Source organism: Saprolegnia parasitica (assembly GCF_000151545.1).
Source record: "Saprolegnia parasitica CBS 223.65 unplaced genomic scaffold supercont2.69, whole genome shotgun sequence".
Taxonomy (NCBI): Eukaryota; Oomycota; class Saprolegniomycetes; order Saprolegniales; family Saprolegniaceae; genus Saprolegnia; species Saprolegnia parasitica.
The window spans coordinates 37,136-50,953 of record NW_012156463.1 but is presented as its reverse complement, the minus strand read 5'-3'; the positions used below and the strand labels follow the sequence as shown (position 1 = coordinate 50,953).

The following is a 13,818-nucleotide window of genomic DNA, read 5'->3' as shown; positions in this document are numbered from 1 at the left end:
AGCGCATCTGCAGGGACAGGGTCCTGCCTGTGCGATTGTTATAGTGATCAACACATCAAGATCTTCGCCAAAACCCCAGAAATGTGTAAAAAATGGAAAAATGTGTTGAAAATCCATGTTGCAAACGCTTTAAGACGTCAATTGCAGTGCTTTAGAAGGTAAAGAGCATACCGGGCGTGTACCCAAGCTCCTCGAGCGCGGGCATGACGGCAAACTTGAGCATCGGCGGCGGGCCGCACATAAAGATCTGCGTGTGCGGGCCCGGCGCCGGCATGTGCGCGGCGAGCATCTCCTTGTTGACAAAGCCGCTCGAGAACGCCCAGTTGTCTTTCGGGCGGTCGACCGTGTACCACACCTTGACGTTTGTGTAGTTGCGCGTCATCGCGTCGAGCTCGTCACGCAGCAAGATGTCGTCTTCGGTCTGGTTCGCAAACAAAATGTGGAACTCGGTCGTCTCGCTTGGGTCCCGGAGCGCGTAGCGGATGACCTGGAGCATCGGCGTGATGCCGGTGCCACCCGCAATCATGCCAATCTTAGTCGCCTTGCGCACCTCGATGGTCGTGTCCTTGACGCGGTGCTTGAAGTGGCACTCGCCCTTGCCGACATACGTGAGCTTGCCCTTGGGGCCCGAGACCTCGATACGGTCGCCGATCGCCATGTTCTCAAGGTACTGCGACATCTTGCCACCGTCCGGGAACTTGGGGTGCACGTTCTTAAAGTAGACCTTGACGACGAGGTCGACGTAACCCTTGACGTCATCCGAGCTCACGGGCGTGTACGAGCGGAGCACGAGCTTGCCCTCGGCGTCCGTGTAGCGCAGCGAGATGTGCTGGCCGACCGGAAGGCCGAGCACATGCTCGGGCGACGGCAATGCGAGGCGGAAGCGGCGCGTGTCGGCCGAGAGTTCCTCCTTCTCGACGAGTTCGAGCATGACCGTCGCGTCCGGCTGGAGAGTCACGAGCTTGGCCTTCTGCGCAGCCTGGTACCGCTTGTAGAGCACGTCGAGCACCTTGGTGACCACGATGGTCACCATGACGAGAAGGATCGCATTGCGCGTCGCGTCGCTGCTGCCGTCGGCCATGGCAAATCCGAAAATGGCCCACTTCAACGACTTTGCCCTGTGTTCGGGATGGACCCCCTACCCAGCCAAGGTCTCTTTTCATAATAAAAAGTATGCAATTTCGGAATGATAGGGCCTGGGTGGGGGGACGGGTACAAAAAGTGGGATGATGCACTTTTTACGGGCCAAGGCGGACCCGATGACGTCACGGCCCAGTAGCGACCAATGGATACCACGACGTAGCGTCGACGTCGCGACGCCTCGACCATCGATGCTTTTCTGATGGATCTCAACGCTTGGGTATTCCAGTAGGAACATGCAAGACGACGCAGGCGCGTCGACGCATCGGATTTGCATACACCATGCGGGTCGCCACGGAAGATCCGTTGCTGGATTTATTTGCTTGTCAATATCCGAGCGATCTTGGGCGTCCACATAGCTCTAGTTGGTCGCAAACAACTTGCTGCTACTGCTTTTCGTTACGTGAAAGAGATTAGGAGGTGAGGAGGTAAACAGAGCCCGAACGCCGTGCCATCAGCGTCAGTGGCTGCAACGGAACAAGCACAGGCTTGGCATGGCGTCTATCGCACTCGCATAAGAGGCCATCACAATACGTCTTGACATTGCATTCGCGATACCACCTCAAAGGAAGACGCACCTATGAAAGCGGCAACCTCCTTTCGTGTGAGCACAAGGCCGTACGCGAGCAGCGTTTCCAAATGCTGCAGTGCTACCAGTCGTTGTCATAACAGCGGTTTTGGTCCGACAAAAGGTCGTGTACGCTGAAGGTAGACGAGCGACGCAGCGTCGATGCTCGTGTTGGACACATTCAACGTTTTGAGTCCAAGCAGTTGCGCCAAGCACTGCACACCAGCGCCCCGCAACTCTCTACAGCATCCATTCAATTGACGAAAAAGTGGGACAGTGCACGACCTATTGTGGCTCACATTGAGCTCCGTCAAGTGTGGCGCAGACGACGCTAGCGTGCCTGCGCCGCGGTCGGTGAGGTAGCCACCGCAGAGCACGAGGCGACGCAGACTCTGCAAACTGGCGAGGCACTCAAGACCTCGGTCAGCAATACTACGCACCGAGGATCATGGGCGGACATAGCACTGGTGACACGCACCTTGCACCAAAGAGATCCAAGCTCGTGAGCTGATGCAGCGAGCCCACGGACGATACGCTGTGGTACGTGATGCCTTCCGTGCTCAGCACCAAGCTTCTAAGGCGCTTGAGATGCGGCAGACTTCGTGCGCCCATGTCGGAGACGTTCGTGTGGGCCACATGGAGATCCTCAAGGGAAGCCAAGTGCTCGCAGAGGATATGGAAGGTCGCATCGTCGAGCCTTGTGCGCGCGGCCTTCAAGTACCGCAGGCGCGAGAGCGATTTCAGGTACTGGAATGCACTACGCCGATTCGGATGAGCGTACATGCGCAAGCGATCTCAAGCACACACGTTGCTGTTGCCTGACTTTGCGAGACGTCGAGGGACGTGAGCGTCTCCAGTGACCCAATGGCCTACGCGAGACACGTACAGAAAACGTTTCTGGGTCATGCAAACCACACCGCCAAACCGGCCTCGTCGACACCCGAGTTGGACAAATCGAGTGCTGTCAAACTACCCCACGCAGTGTGGGGACTCTGAACAAGGCGGCACTGACTTGCTTCGAACGAAACCAGCTCTGTGAGCGAGCCGAGTAAGTTGACGCCGGACTGGTCAACAGCGCGACAGCCCGAGAGCACCAAGTGTTGTAGCTGATGCGCATGGACAGCAAGCATCGCCAGGGCACCATTTCTAGACGCAGGCTCCGTCACTCGTTGATCAACGAATAGGTTACGTGATGCTGCATTGGCCAAGGTTGAGCGAAAAGAGCGATACAAGACCCGTCACGACCGCCAGCACGCCCCTGTCCGAGATACCAGAGCAGTGGTTCAAGTTGAGTCGCCGAAGACTTGACGGCAAAACAAACAAACCCGTGTCCGAGATCGAGGTGCATTGTGACTAATCACGATGAATACCAGAGCGAACTACAGGAATCCAGCACAAGTACCAAGTCCAATTCATTCAATTGCGTGCACGCCCAGAGGTGCCCGAGCGATTCGTTGCGCAAGAGAGCACACCCCGCGAGGTGTAGTACAGTCAAGCGCGTCGCATTGGAAAGCGGGTGCAGTGCCAACGGCGACAAGTTCTTGCAATGGCTCAGCTTGGCGACGCGGAGCGCGACGAGCGGCTCGCGACCCAGCGTTTCGACGCCGGCACAACGCGTCAAGTCAATGTGCGTCAGCGACGCTGCGATAGAAGGCGCAAGAGCTTGCAGCCAGCCCTCGTTGACGTTAGCGCAGTCGGAGAGGTCGACGCGCGTGCCCAGCGGGAGCGACTCGCCAAGCAGCGCAAACAACTCGACCGTCAGCACTTCGTGCGCCACGAGCCGACGGAGAAGCGCACCAAAGAGCTCTGACGGTAATGCCGTAGTATCCACAGAGGTTGGCGCGGAGGCCAGCTCGATCGCAAGGCGGTCCAAGCAGAGCTCGACGAGCGTGGACGACCCCAACGAAAGCCGTCGGCGGCGCTGTGGATGTCTAAGACTCTTGGAGCGGCTGAGTTTGGGAGTGTCGAGGGACTCGACGACCGACTCGGCCGAGCTGCAAACAATACCCATGCACGGAAGCGTCGACAACGAAGAGTGCGCGTGGAGGACGACTACTCGCGCCGTTTCCGGTTTTTGTTCTTCGACAATGCACTTTCTACGCGAATCTAAACGCACGCCTCTTTACACGCCACGCCATGCTATGACATGTCGTTTCCATGGGCGTGATCTCCATGCGGTCGAGTGCTTGTTATTGCCCCGGCAACGGTAGTATACATATCTACCTTCGTCGTTATTGCGTCGATGCCTGACAGCGCTTGGATGTCCTTGGCTTCCAGTCCACGCATGATGCTAAAGTTGGGTGGAAATAGCCCATCTGGTGCCCGTCCCATTCGCTTGTCATCATTGGCAACGATGGCGGGTCCGGGGCGCACCAAGTTCATCATGATGGTGTCGTACCACGGCACGGGCTTCGTGGGCTGGCAGCGACAAGTGCGAAAGCCATGCTCTGGCGTTCTAGAACGGCTCATGATGCTGTAGGCAGCGTCCGCGACGGGCGGCAAGGTCATGCTGAGCGTGCAGGACGTCATCGAGGACGCGGTCTCGACGATCTATCGCCCGCAAGGCGACCGCATCAACGTCACGTCCGTGAGCCGAACCGACTCGGGCACGCACGCTCTCCAGGTAGTGTACGCTCGTCCCAACACTGCAGGCAGAATAGATCGCGGATAGCAATATTGTACGTTCGTTCTGGACGAGTCACCGGCGCACGACCCTGCGACCATGTTGCGCGAGATCAACGCCTCGTACGCCCAGCCTGGCATTCTACAGGCTATTGGATGACCGCTTTTTAGACTTCCTGACGCGGTGCTGGCGCAGACGCTGGCCATCGTGCCGCCCAGCACGTTCAAGCACCGCACCAAGTCCAAGTTGAAGAAGTACGTCTACTACATCCAGCAAGGCAAACGGCCTGTGCACGAAGCGTCGCCGTACTCGTGGTTCATCGGGAAGCGCCTCGACTTGCCCAAGCTGCGCGACGCCTTGAGGTCCCATGCCACTCGGTCGATGTCGCCTCACATTGGTGTAGCCTCATTACAGGGACGCACGACTTTCGCACGTTTTCCATGGGGCTGCAGAAAGACCACTTTGTCGATATGAACACGCTCCGGACCATCGTCGAGTGCAAGGTCGTGCCGCGTCGGTACCGAATCGTCCTCTGGCAGACGAGAAGACCTACCCCTTGCGTAGACATGTCGACTTTTCGCTCGACTTGACGCGATCGGGCACGGGCCCGATCCTGCCGCAGGACCCCGACTCTCTGGACGAGAACTTTGTCGTGTGCATTGAAATTACAGGCAACGGCTTTCTCCGGCACATGGTGCGGCGCATCATTGGCACCTTGCGCAGCGTCGGCGAAGGGCGTGCCGGCCCGGACCTCATGACGCAGGTTCTGAACGGCAACATCGAGCCTGGCCCGTCGGTGCCGTCGCGCGGTCTCTGGCTCCACCGCAGCTGGATGACCCAAGCCGAGTACGAGGCCGACCAGGCGTTGTAATGTGAAAGGGTCGTTTGATGCTCTATTTGTCCCTTATACTTCCCAGGGCCCAAACGAAGCGAGGTTGGCGTCAATGCGGGCAACAATGTCGTCGCCAAAGGACTCGATGCCGTGGTCGTCCATTTGCTTGAGCTCCTTGGTCGTCAGGATGACAATATTGCCAGGCGAGAGCGGTTGGTCCTTGCGCCAGCGCGTCATGTACGTGCGGTCGACGCCACCGCAGCGAATGCCGCTCACGGAGCTGCGCGCCTTCCACACTTCTTGGTACAAAAAGTCCATGTCATCCTATGTAATCCATGAGACATGTTGTGTGTGGAGAATATCATCTTATACCTTGTCGACGGCAATCTTTTGGGAAAACCCAAGGTTCTTCTCGCGTTGCTGGAGTTGCTGGTAGAATTTGTTGCGCTGCTCACGGCCGAGCTTGGGCATGTTTTCGGGGCTACACAGAGCAATCGTGAAGCTTAGATCGATAGCGAGAAAGGTTATACTTGATGGGAAGCCCGGCCATGTCGGTCAGGACAAACGCTGCCATCGACTGGCCAAACATTGCCGGCATCGTGCCAAGCACAGGAATGACGCGGATGCGCATGTTCTCGACGTTGCCAAAGGCACCGGGGTCCGCGGCTTGCTCGGCGTCGAGCGGCAAGAGCTTTGCAATTGTCTTCTCGCTCGAGTAGACCGTCGTGACGGTCGACGCGTCGATGCCCTTCTTCTTGAGAAAGTACCGAATCTTGGACGCCAACGGATCGCCTGCTCATTTCGTCAATCCCAAGGCTGCGTCATTTCAAAGTACGTACGCACAGCGTCTTGGAGCGAGCCAATATGGATGCGCGTCGGGTCAGCCTTGCCACCGGCGCCGGTCGCGGTGATCACCTTGAGGCCCTTTGTGGTCGCCGCGACCAAGAGCGCGGTCTTGGTCGTCACATCGTCAATGCAATCCAAGACGTACGTGGGGTTGCCTACACATATAGTGTACATCGTTTTGAGCGAATGCTACGGACGAGAAAGACGTCGTACCCGCGAGCAGCTCGTCGGCGACGTCGGCCTCAAACATGACAGGCACCGCCTCGACCTCGCATTGCGGCACGATTTCATGCAAGTGCATTTTAAGCACAGCGGCCTTGGACAAGCCAACGTCTGCGCGCGTAGCGACAGCGTGTCGGTTGAGCGATGAGAGCGTCACGTTGTCGAAGTCAATGAGGCGGAGCTTCTTGACGCCGGACCGCGCGAGCATGTGCGCGGCGTGCGACCCAACGCCGCCAAGGCCGATCACAATCACAAAGGCATCCTGGATCTTGGCAAAGCCTTCGTCACCAAAGAACGAGTTGATGCGCGAGAATTGCTCGTTGGTGAGATCCTGGCCCGACGACGACGACGTGGCGGCCGCTGGAAGGTCGCGGGCCGACGGTTTGATCGCTGGCGACGACGACGACTGCAGAAAGCGCTGGGCCGCAATGGCAGAGATCGCGCCAAGGGCGAAGAGCGCAACCGGCACGATGAGCTTCATGAGGATGACGAGATGACCACGAATGACCACGTGCAATTCAATGGTGTCCTTTGGCGCCTTTTGATTGGCCGCCGGGGTAGAGCCCGACCAATCAGATGCGAATGTAGAACCTAGGTCGCACCGCTGTCCCTGTTAGGTCGCTTCGAGTCGGTGCTGCATCGACAACATGTTGGCAACACCATCAATTAATTCATGACCTTGATCAAACAAGGGTACGCCTTCGATGGCAGTCCAGCAAGAACGTGGTGTACCGGTAGTACCGGTACAAACATGTATCGTGGCCAGGTCGGCGCCTCAAACCTGTGTCAAATGATAAAATATAAGTTGCTACAGTGGACGGTTGCCTAAGGTTTTGAGATCACGGCTTTAGGCTTATATCGTGCGCGAGGATTGGTCAAAAGTCAATATCCAAATTCCGAACAACGGAAAGATGGCGGCAATGCGATCGCGCATGCGGAAGGAGCTCGAGATGCTCGAGACGGACCCGCCCCATGGTACTTCGTCCGCCATGCGTCGACCTCGATGGAAGAGGAAGATGCATGCTTCCTCCATGCGCAGGACGATGCACTCATGCATGCTAGGGATCTGCGCCTGGTCCGTGGACGACAAGCTCGACGACCTCCAAGCCCGTACGACGCCCACATCGGCAGGATGGACGATGTACATCCTTTGTAGAGATCCAAGGGCCGGAAGGAACGCCGTATGAGAATGGTGTCTTCCTCCTCGAGATCAAGGTTCCGGAGCGGTTCAACCCCCGTCCACGGCCATAGTAGGATGAGCCGAACTGCGTAGCTACCCGTTCGAGCCACCGAAAGTTCACTTTACGACGCCGATTTTCCACCCGAATATTGACAATGGCGGTCGCATTTGCTTGGACACGCTCAAGATGCAGCCCAAGGTAGTACTGTCTTTGTTCGGCGAAGGAACTCTGATGGGATGTAGGGCTCGTGGATGCCCTCGGTGAACCTCTCGACGCTCCTAACAACGATCCGCCTCTTGATGGCCGAGCCCAACCCGGACGATGGCTTGATGCCCGAGATCGTAGGCCTCCGTAGCCTGCACTCTTCTCACGGTTGGTTGCTCCTGGTAGACGGATCTCTACAAGCAAAACCACGCACTCTTTGTGACCAAGGCCAAGGAAATGACTGCACAGCATGCGACAGCGCAGTTTGTCATCAAGCCTGCGGCGACCCCTAAAGTCTGTATCGACGCCAGCGCGTCCTCCGACTCGGAGAGCAATAGCGAGGCCAGCGTGAGCAGTAGTGACGACGAGGACGACGACGAAGAAGAAGAAGACGACGACGAAGAGAAGCCGCCCTACAAGCGAGCACGCTTGTCCGACTAGCGTTGTCTACTGTTTCTATACAACGAATACTCGAGCTCTTCTCTAGTCATGGGGCAAATGCGGTATGTTCGTTCGCAGCGCGTCTTTGGGCTGCGAGCTTTCGTCGCTTCCGTCGACGTGGTGCGAGTGTGGAATCAACTTCCGAGATTCGCGCAGCTCGGTGCAATCGCTTGCAGCTGCTGCTTTCGACACACCATCGTATCGGGCTCCTATGTACGCACGTTGCTCAACACCAAATCGAATCGTCGACGCAAGGTACCTTGTCCTTGACTGGCGATGGCGCCGAGAGCTTCTCGAGCTTGCATTTGGGTGGCGAGAGCTGCGGGTCAAACTACGCGGCTTCTGGGTTGGTTGTATTTCTCGGTGGGCGAGTACCTGCTGCAGGAGGTCGACGGCGCCCGCGCCTTGCTTTGGCGTGTACCCGAGGGGCTCCAATTGGAGAGGTATCGCGTTCATGCTCATCTTCTTGTGGCTCGTTATCGACGGCAGCTCCATGGCCGCATGCACGGAGAAAAGGAACTGTCATGTATTTTGCTATCAATAGGCGGTGACACCGGTTTCGAGCCCGTCACATGCGTGGACGTGTCCGCAGATTGGCTCATCGGAGCCTCTCGCGTGAGAGGAGCTTGCTGCCGTGCGCGACCTCTCTCCGTGTATCCAGCGTTCTTACCATGGGCGCAGGTTTAACCGGGAAATTGACAGTATGTTGTGTCCAAAATGCATCACTTTTGCTACTCCTAGTACTTGGTAGCGCCAGCATGCGTGGCACCTCTTTCTTGTACGCCAATCAACAAGACACTTAATCATCAAGTGCCTTTTCTGACATGCAAGATCGCATGGGGACGCTGTGCATGTAAATAACGTTATGAGCAGTTGGTCTGGACACTCGAATCAAAACGCTGGATCGACTCGACCTATCTAACTGAGTGAACCAGCGACGATAGCGGGCCAATTCCACGCCCTCGATGATGGCCAAAATCTTCAAGCTGCTTTACGATCCTTTAGTCTACTCAACTACTACAAATACAAGATGTCCATGTCATATTCTGTCTCTAGTACGCGGCGGCGGATACGGTCGTCGGCGCTTTGAACGTACCAAAGAGCTTGTCCCAGAGACTAAAACGCTTGGCAAAGTTGTAGTTGGGGTGCGTATGATGCAGATCGTGGTCGTGCACGCGGAGACAAATGCTCGACGACGACAGAAGCGGCATCTGCGGAAACGAAAAGCCCTTGATGTCGAGCCCCGAGTGGCCCGCGATCTCAACGTACGTCTTGTATGCGAGCACGAGTTGCAACTGCGTCGGCGAGACGCTCGGGCCCAAGAGAAAGGCGAGCGTCATGGGCAAGACGTTGGTTAGCACCAAGTCGACGCCGTCTTGTTCGTACGTCGAGAGCGGCGTCGGGTGCAAATGCAAGTGGTGGCGCTTGTGCACGTGCTTGTACAAGCTCGGCACGACGTGGCAGACGTAGTGGGCGGCGTAATGGAAAAAATCGAAAATGACTTCGAGCACGAGCGACTTGGGAATAAAGTACACGTACGCCTCGAGGTAGCTCCAGTAGTCGGCGTCACTCGGCGGATTGAGGTAGATGCCAATCGATGCGGAGATGACCTCGGTGGGCACGACAATGCAAAAGATGCGTGCGAAGATGCGCCTGTTTTGCGCGGGCGACGGCGCCGACCGCTTCTCGCCGTGGATGACGTCCTTGAACGACGAGATCCATTGGAACCAGGCGAGGACGCTGAAGATGCGCACGACGACCCCGAGGTACCGAAGCGCGAGCACGGAGAGTAGCGAACTCTCATCGGCCTGCGCCGCGAGCCAGATCGTGGCGGCCGCGATCGCGCAGATGAAGCTGTTGATGACCACGTAGAACTTGATCTTGCGCAGGAGCCAGACCATGTTGGCCCACTGCATGCACGTCGGAAGAGGCAGCATGGGACGAGTAGTATGGAGGCGGCGGCAGGCGACAGGTGGCGACGATCTCGACGCTTCAGTTGTGCGCCAGCAGCATCCAAGTGGCGTGACCGTGGGACGTCGAACGGACCAATCAGCAGCAACGTTTGAACATACCCAATGAACGATCTGGATTTGAAGGCAAGATAGCCAATCAAAAGGATTGAAGCAGGATGACGCGCATGGGACGGCCCGGCCGCTGCTTACGATAGCTGCTGCCTCCAACATGACATCACGCGCCTCGGGCCAGCGCAGCCACCGACGCTACGAGGATCATGATGCTGCTGCAACGATGACTACGATAGTCAACTGGACGATTCGTATGACGCCATTGGACGGTGCTGACGTTACCGATCGTCCGTGCGGTGCAAAGTGGTCGTGGCCATGCAGCCACAACTTGACTGTCTTTCTTATGCGTCGCTTTCGCCAGCATATTGATGTGGCTTCACGCTAGCTACAATCGCGAGGCTAAAAGACGCCGGGCATCGCGTATATGGCATGTATATTAGTGCGACGTCATCAACGTGGTGGTGGTCTGTGCGTCGGCGAGGGGACGGCTAAACGACGGCGGCGGACGATATGAGCTCTACACCGCTTCGAGGGCCCCGTAGTTCTTGGCCGACGCCTGTTGCTGCGCCATCGGCGTTTTTTTTTGGGCGTCGTTCGGTGTTTTTTCCAGCGCGCAAGCACGTCGGGCGTGATCATCGTGACGAAGCAGCCAATGCAGAAGATCGAAATGACGTGGCCGCACAGCAGCGGCGGCGCCGTGCAGAGGAAGACTTGGAACGAGCTCCAGTCCGTGCCCGGGATGAAGTCGACCCACATGACGTACAGCGTGTAGAGCGGGAGGCACACGCGGGCAAAGAACCACGCAACGTACGCGACATAAAAGAGGCCAATGTACACGACCGTCTCTTTGTAGCCGAGGAGGTCGACGATCGTCGCGAGGTTCATGGGCGGAATGCAGATCTCGACGAGGAGATACATGCTCAGGAGGTATGTGTTGACGGTGCAGCCGCCGTAAAAGTTGTAGAGCACATACGGAATCCTAGTCGTCCATGGCACGACATGAGCGAGGGCAAGGACAGCCACAACGTATTACATGGCAATGATGTGGTGGGCCACAAACACCTTGTAGTGCTCGATCTTCCATGCGTACACCACGTACAAGTCAAAGAGAAAGTACGCGATCGCTACACAGGAGCACCATCAGCAAGCATGTCGTATTTGCTTTGCGCCACGTACAGAACGAGAAGAGACCGATCGCGAGGTCGAGGCTGTGAATTGGCATCAAATGCGCGTCCCATTCCTGCTGACTAAAGCTGTAGAGAAGACCGGCGCAGATGACTACCGAGTGAATCGTCGAGTTGATCCTAGAAAGATATCGATCGTTCAAGCAATATGGAGCCGGCTGTCGTCGTACCGAGAGCACCATTCGCCTTTCTGGACCTCGGAGAAGGCGCGGAAGACGCCCAAGTACTTGGCCGAGAGGTAGTACGAGCCGTAAAAGACAGCAGCAAAGCCCAATACGCAGAGGCTCAGGACGCCGTACGTGAGGAAGACGACGCCCGCCATTCGTCACGTCGCCAAATTCGAACTGCAATTTGCCATGACAGATGTGTGGTATATTACGAAGGGGCAGGCTTCAAGTATCAAGTTTGAGAGGTTATATAGAACGGCAACGTCCGAGCCATCGAACGGCAATAATGGCGACCCTCGTCAACAGCTCGCTCACTCGTTGATGGCCTCAGGCGATGCAAGGATGTGAGGGCGTTGTAACAAGCACGAGGATACTGGTTGATCTCGGCACGGACACGGCGACCCTTGAGGTGTTGTAGCATCTGTGCTCATTTTACGGTATGGCGCCAATCACAAGACGCCAAGTGGCAGCCAGTGCCGTCTCGTCGACTAGAGACGCACAGATGACGACGCCCAAGCCAGACAGACATGCCAGGACGAGGTCGAGACTGCAGTGGAAGGCCTCCTAGTACTGGTAGGCGAGAGCTCCCCAGCACGGACGAGCACCCTGGAGGTAGGCGCAAGACCATGCCCATGAGGAGCGAAGACACAACTGAAGTACAGGGCGCATGCGTGTTGAGGAGAAGGCGCTCGTACAATAGCTCTCGTTGGTCGAGTTGTCCACGAGGATCAATGGCCTATGCCTAGAGGCGCAGCTTGGCCATGTCCAAGCTCAAGTTGGAGAGCTTCCACAAGACGATGCGGCCGTCCAGGCCTAGTACACCAACACATGTCTGGGTGATGATCGTCCATGAAGAGACTTCATACCGGACGACGTCAGCTCGGTGATCGAGCCGTTGCCCGATCGCGCAAACGGCTGCAAGCACGTGACCGTGGCTTCGTGCTTCCTACGCAGAGGTTGGAAACGGCAACGACAGAATCATTCAATGCGTACGTCCACAGAGCGCCCTTGTCGCCCGACGTTGCATCCGCCGATTGACCGCGGGACACCTTACTCTCCCACTGCTGCCGCACTAGAGCATTCCCAGCATCAGACACGTCCATGCCACATATATGTATGCCACCGTACTGCTGTTGAAGCCGCCGCCGCCAATCGCAGCCTTGGCGGGGTCGCCGACTTTTTGTCGAGAAACTCCGAGAACGACCAGTACCCGTTGCGGTCCATCGTGAAGAGAAGGAGGTTGAAGTCATAGCCACACCCGACCACCGCGTCGTTCGAGAGGAAGAGAAGACGCGTGAGCGGTAGATGCGGAAAGCGAATCGACTAGTTGATGCAGATGAGAGGTAGGATCATCGCGTAGCAGTACGAGTACCTGCAGCGTTGGGACCTCGCCGGGCTGGCCAAAATGCACAAAGTGGATCGACGACCCGTGGCCTGCAAACGCGAGGCGGTCGCCGTGCGTCGACCACGCAGCCGCGTTGACCCACGCGTTGGCATTGTCGAACTCTGCCATGGGCTCGCCAAAGGGCGCCATGGCCGGGAACGGACCTGCGTCCGGCGCCTCGTCGACGTCGGCGATGTACGCGCCAAAGACACGGCACTTCATGTCCGTACTCGCTGTCACGAGGAGCTGGCTGTTGGGGTGCCAGTCCAAGTCGACGACGCTAGCATCATAGACGTAAGCGTACGTGCAAGCACCCTTCGGAGGAGGCTGTACGTCGACTTGTGCTTCTTGATCATCTTGGAGATCCACCAGTTGTCGAGCGCTTGGTAGTAGCACACGGACACGCACTTGGCACTGCTCCCGACGGCAAACTTCTTGCCTGCACCATGGCCGCATGGGCGATGCGTGTGTATGTAGGCGAGACGTACCATCGGGGCTCCACTTGACGTTGATCGCCGCGCGCGTGATGCGCAAGACGACGAGCGACGGCTTCCACTTGCGCTCGGACGGGTTGTAGTTCCACACAAAGGCCGACCGGTCGTGCGAGCACGAGACAATCATGTCGTGAACCGGCGACCAGTCGAGGCCGCTCACGACCATGTCGTGCTACGCTGGCGTGAGGCAGGATGCAGGATGCTGGCCATGTCTACCTCAGTGAGGATGGCTTCCTTGCGCCACTGCGCCACGTCGGGCGCATGGCAGTTGGAGTAGATCCAGATCTCATTCGTGTTGGGGCAGATCGCGACCTTGGACTTGTCCTGGTTCCATGCATGGCACGTGATCGCCTCGGCAAGATGCCACACGCTCATGCTTCGCCCTCGTCGATATCCAAAATGCTGACTCTGGCATCCGGACGACTCCAGCCCCAGTTCGCTTCGTCCGGTTCCGGTAGGCGGTCGTCCTATTTAGGTAAAAGCAGGCCTTTTTGGCGACCTAGTAACG

General features: G+C 57.3%; 9 protein-coding genes across 9 annotated transcripts; 2 read left to right on the top strand and 7 right to left on the bottom strand.

Annotated features, from left to right (window-relative positions):
• Window positions 1–151: 151 nt before the first annotated feature.
• Window positions 152–1,083, bottom strand: SPRG_09955 (hypothetical protein; the record flags this gene model as incomplete). Its single annotated transcript, XM_012350709.1, has 1 exon — window positions 152–1,083. A coding segment is annotated over one exon (932 nt), but the record flags the coding sequence as incomplete, so codon positions are not given.
• Window positions 1,084–1,702: 619 nt separating this feature from the next.
• Window positions 1,703–3,779, bottom strand: SPRG_09954 (hypothetical protein; the record flags this gene model as incomplete). Its single annotated transcript, XM_012350708.1, has 9 exons — window positions 3,111–3,779; window positions 2,898–3,061; window positions 2,626–2,854; window positions 2,516–2,577; window positions 2,187–2,465; window positions 1,994–2,140; window positions 1,842–1,948; window positions 1,763–1,790; window positions 1,703–1,718 (listed from the first exon to the last, which is right to left on the bottom strand). The coding sequence occupies exons 1-9, from the start codon at window positions 3,717–3,719 to the stop codon at window positions 1,703–1,705; spliced, it is 1,641 nt and encodes a 546-aa protein (XP_012206098.1). The 5' UTR covers window positions 3,720–3,779.
• Window positions 3,780–4,052: 273 nt separating this feature from the next.
• On the top strand, window positions 4,053–5,233 carry SPRG_09953 (hypothetical protein). Its single transcript, XM_012350707.1, has 6 exons — window positions 4,053–4,139; window positions 4,188–4,331; window positions 4,380–4,453; window positions 4,502–4,693; window positions 4,735–4,848; window positions 4,896–5,233. Exons 1-6 carry the CDS (start codon window positions 4,062–4,064, stop codon window positions 5,200–5,202), a joined length of 909 nt encoding a protein of 302 aa, XP_012206097.1. The 5' UTR covers window positions 4,053–4,061; the 3' UTR covers window positions 5,203–5,233.
• On the bottom strand, window positions 5,211–6,730 carry SPRG_09952 (hypothetical protein). Its single transcript, XM_012350706.1, has 5 exons — window positions 6,223–6,730; window positions 6,003–6,164; window positions 5,694–5,955; window positions 5,536–5,644; window positions 5,211–5,487 (listed from the first exon to the last, which is right to left on the bottom strand). Exons 1-5 carry the CDS (start codon window positions 6,710–6,712, stop codon window positions 5,236–5,238), a joined length of 1,275 nt encoding a protein of 424 aa, XP_012206096.1. The 5' UTR covers window positions 6,713–6,730; the 3' UTR covers window positions 5,211–5,235.
• A 383-nt stretch (window positions 6,731–7,113) lies between these two features.
• On the top strand, window positions 7,114–8,108 carry SPRG_09951 (hypothetical protein). The gene is made up of 6 exons (XM_012350705.1): window positions 7,114–7,206; window positions 7,294–7,341; window positions 7,388–7,457; window positions 7,505–7,610; window positions 7,655–7,753; window positions 7,803–8,108. Exons 1-6 carry the CDS (start codon window positions 7,143–7,145, stop codon window positions 8,055–8,057), a joined length of 642 nt encoding a protein of 213 aa, XP_012206095.1. The 5' UTR covers window positions 7,114–7,142; the 3' UTR covers window positions 8,058–8,108.
• SPRG_09950 (hypothetical protein) lies at window positions 8,075–8,565 on the bottom strand. The gene is made up of 3 exons (XM_012350704.1): window positions 8,433–8,565; window positions 8,317–8,388; window positions 8,075–8,266 (listed from the first exon to the last, which is right to left on the bottom strand). Exons 1-3 carry the CDS (start codon window positions 8,550–8,552, stop codon window positions 8,192–8,194), a joined length of 267 nt encoding a protein of 88 aa, XP_012206094.1. The 5' UTR covers window positions 8,553–8,565; the 3' UTR covers window positions 8,075–8,191.
• A 463-nt stretch (window positions 8,566–9,028) lies between these two features.
• SPRG_09949 (hypothetical protein) lies at window positions 9,029–9,994 on the bottom strand (the record flags this gene model as incomplete). Its single annotated transcript, XM_012350703.1, has 1 exon — window positions 9,029–9,994. One exon carries the CDS (start codon window positions 9,992–9,994, stop codon window positions 9,110–9,112), a length of 885 nt encoding a protein of 294 aa, XP_012206093.1. The 3' UTR covers window positions 9,029–9,109.
• A 496-nt stretch (window positions 9,995–10,490) lies between these two features.
• On the bottom strand, window positions 10,491–11,587 carry SPRG_09948 (hypothetical protein; the record flags this gene model as incomplete). Its single annotated transcript, XM_012350702.1, has 4 exons — window positions 10,491–11,060; window positions 11,115–11,205; window positions 11,258–11,385; window positions 11,436–11,587. The coding sequence occupies 4 exons, from the start codon at window positions 11,585–11,587 to the stop codon at window positions 10,532–10,534; spliced, it is 900 nt and encodes a 299-aa protein (XP_012206092.1). The 3' UTR covers window positions 10,491–10,531.
• Window positions 11,588–12,088: 501 nt separating this feature from the next.
• SPRG_09947 (hypothetical protein) lies at window positions 12,089–13,710 on the bottom strand. Its single transcript, XM_012350701.1, has 8 exons — window positions 13,527–13,710; window positions 13,305–13,482; window positions 13,150–13,255; window positions 12,805–13,096; window positions 12,561–12,755; window positions 12,426–12,504; window positions 12,299–12,378; window positions 12,089–12,245 (listed from the first exon to the last, which is right to left on the bottom strand). Exons 1-7 carry the CDS (start codon window positions 13,683–13,685, stop codon window positions 12,308–12,310), a joined length of 1,080 nt encoding a protein of 359 aa, XP_012206091.1. The 5' UTR covers window positions 13,686–13,710; the 3' UTR covers window positions 12,089–12,245; window positions 12,299–12,307.
• Between the last annotated feature and the right edge of the window lie 108 nt (window positions 13,711–13,818).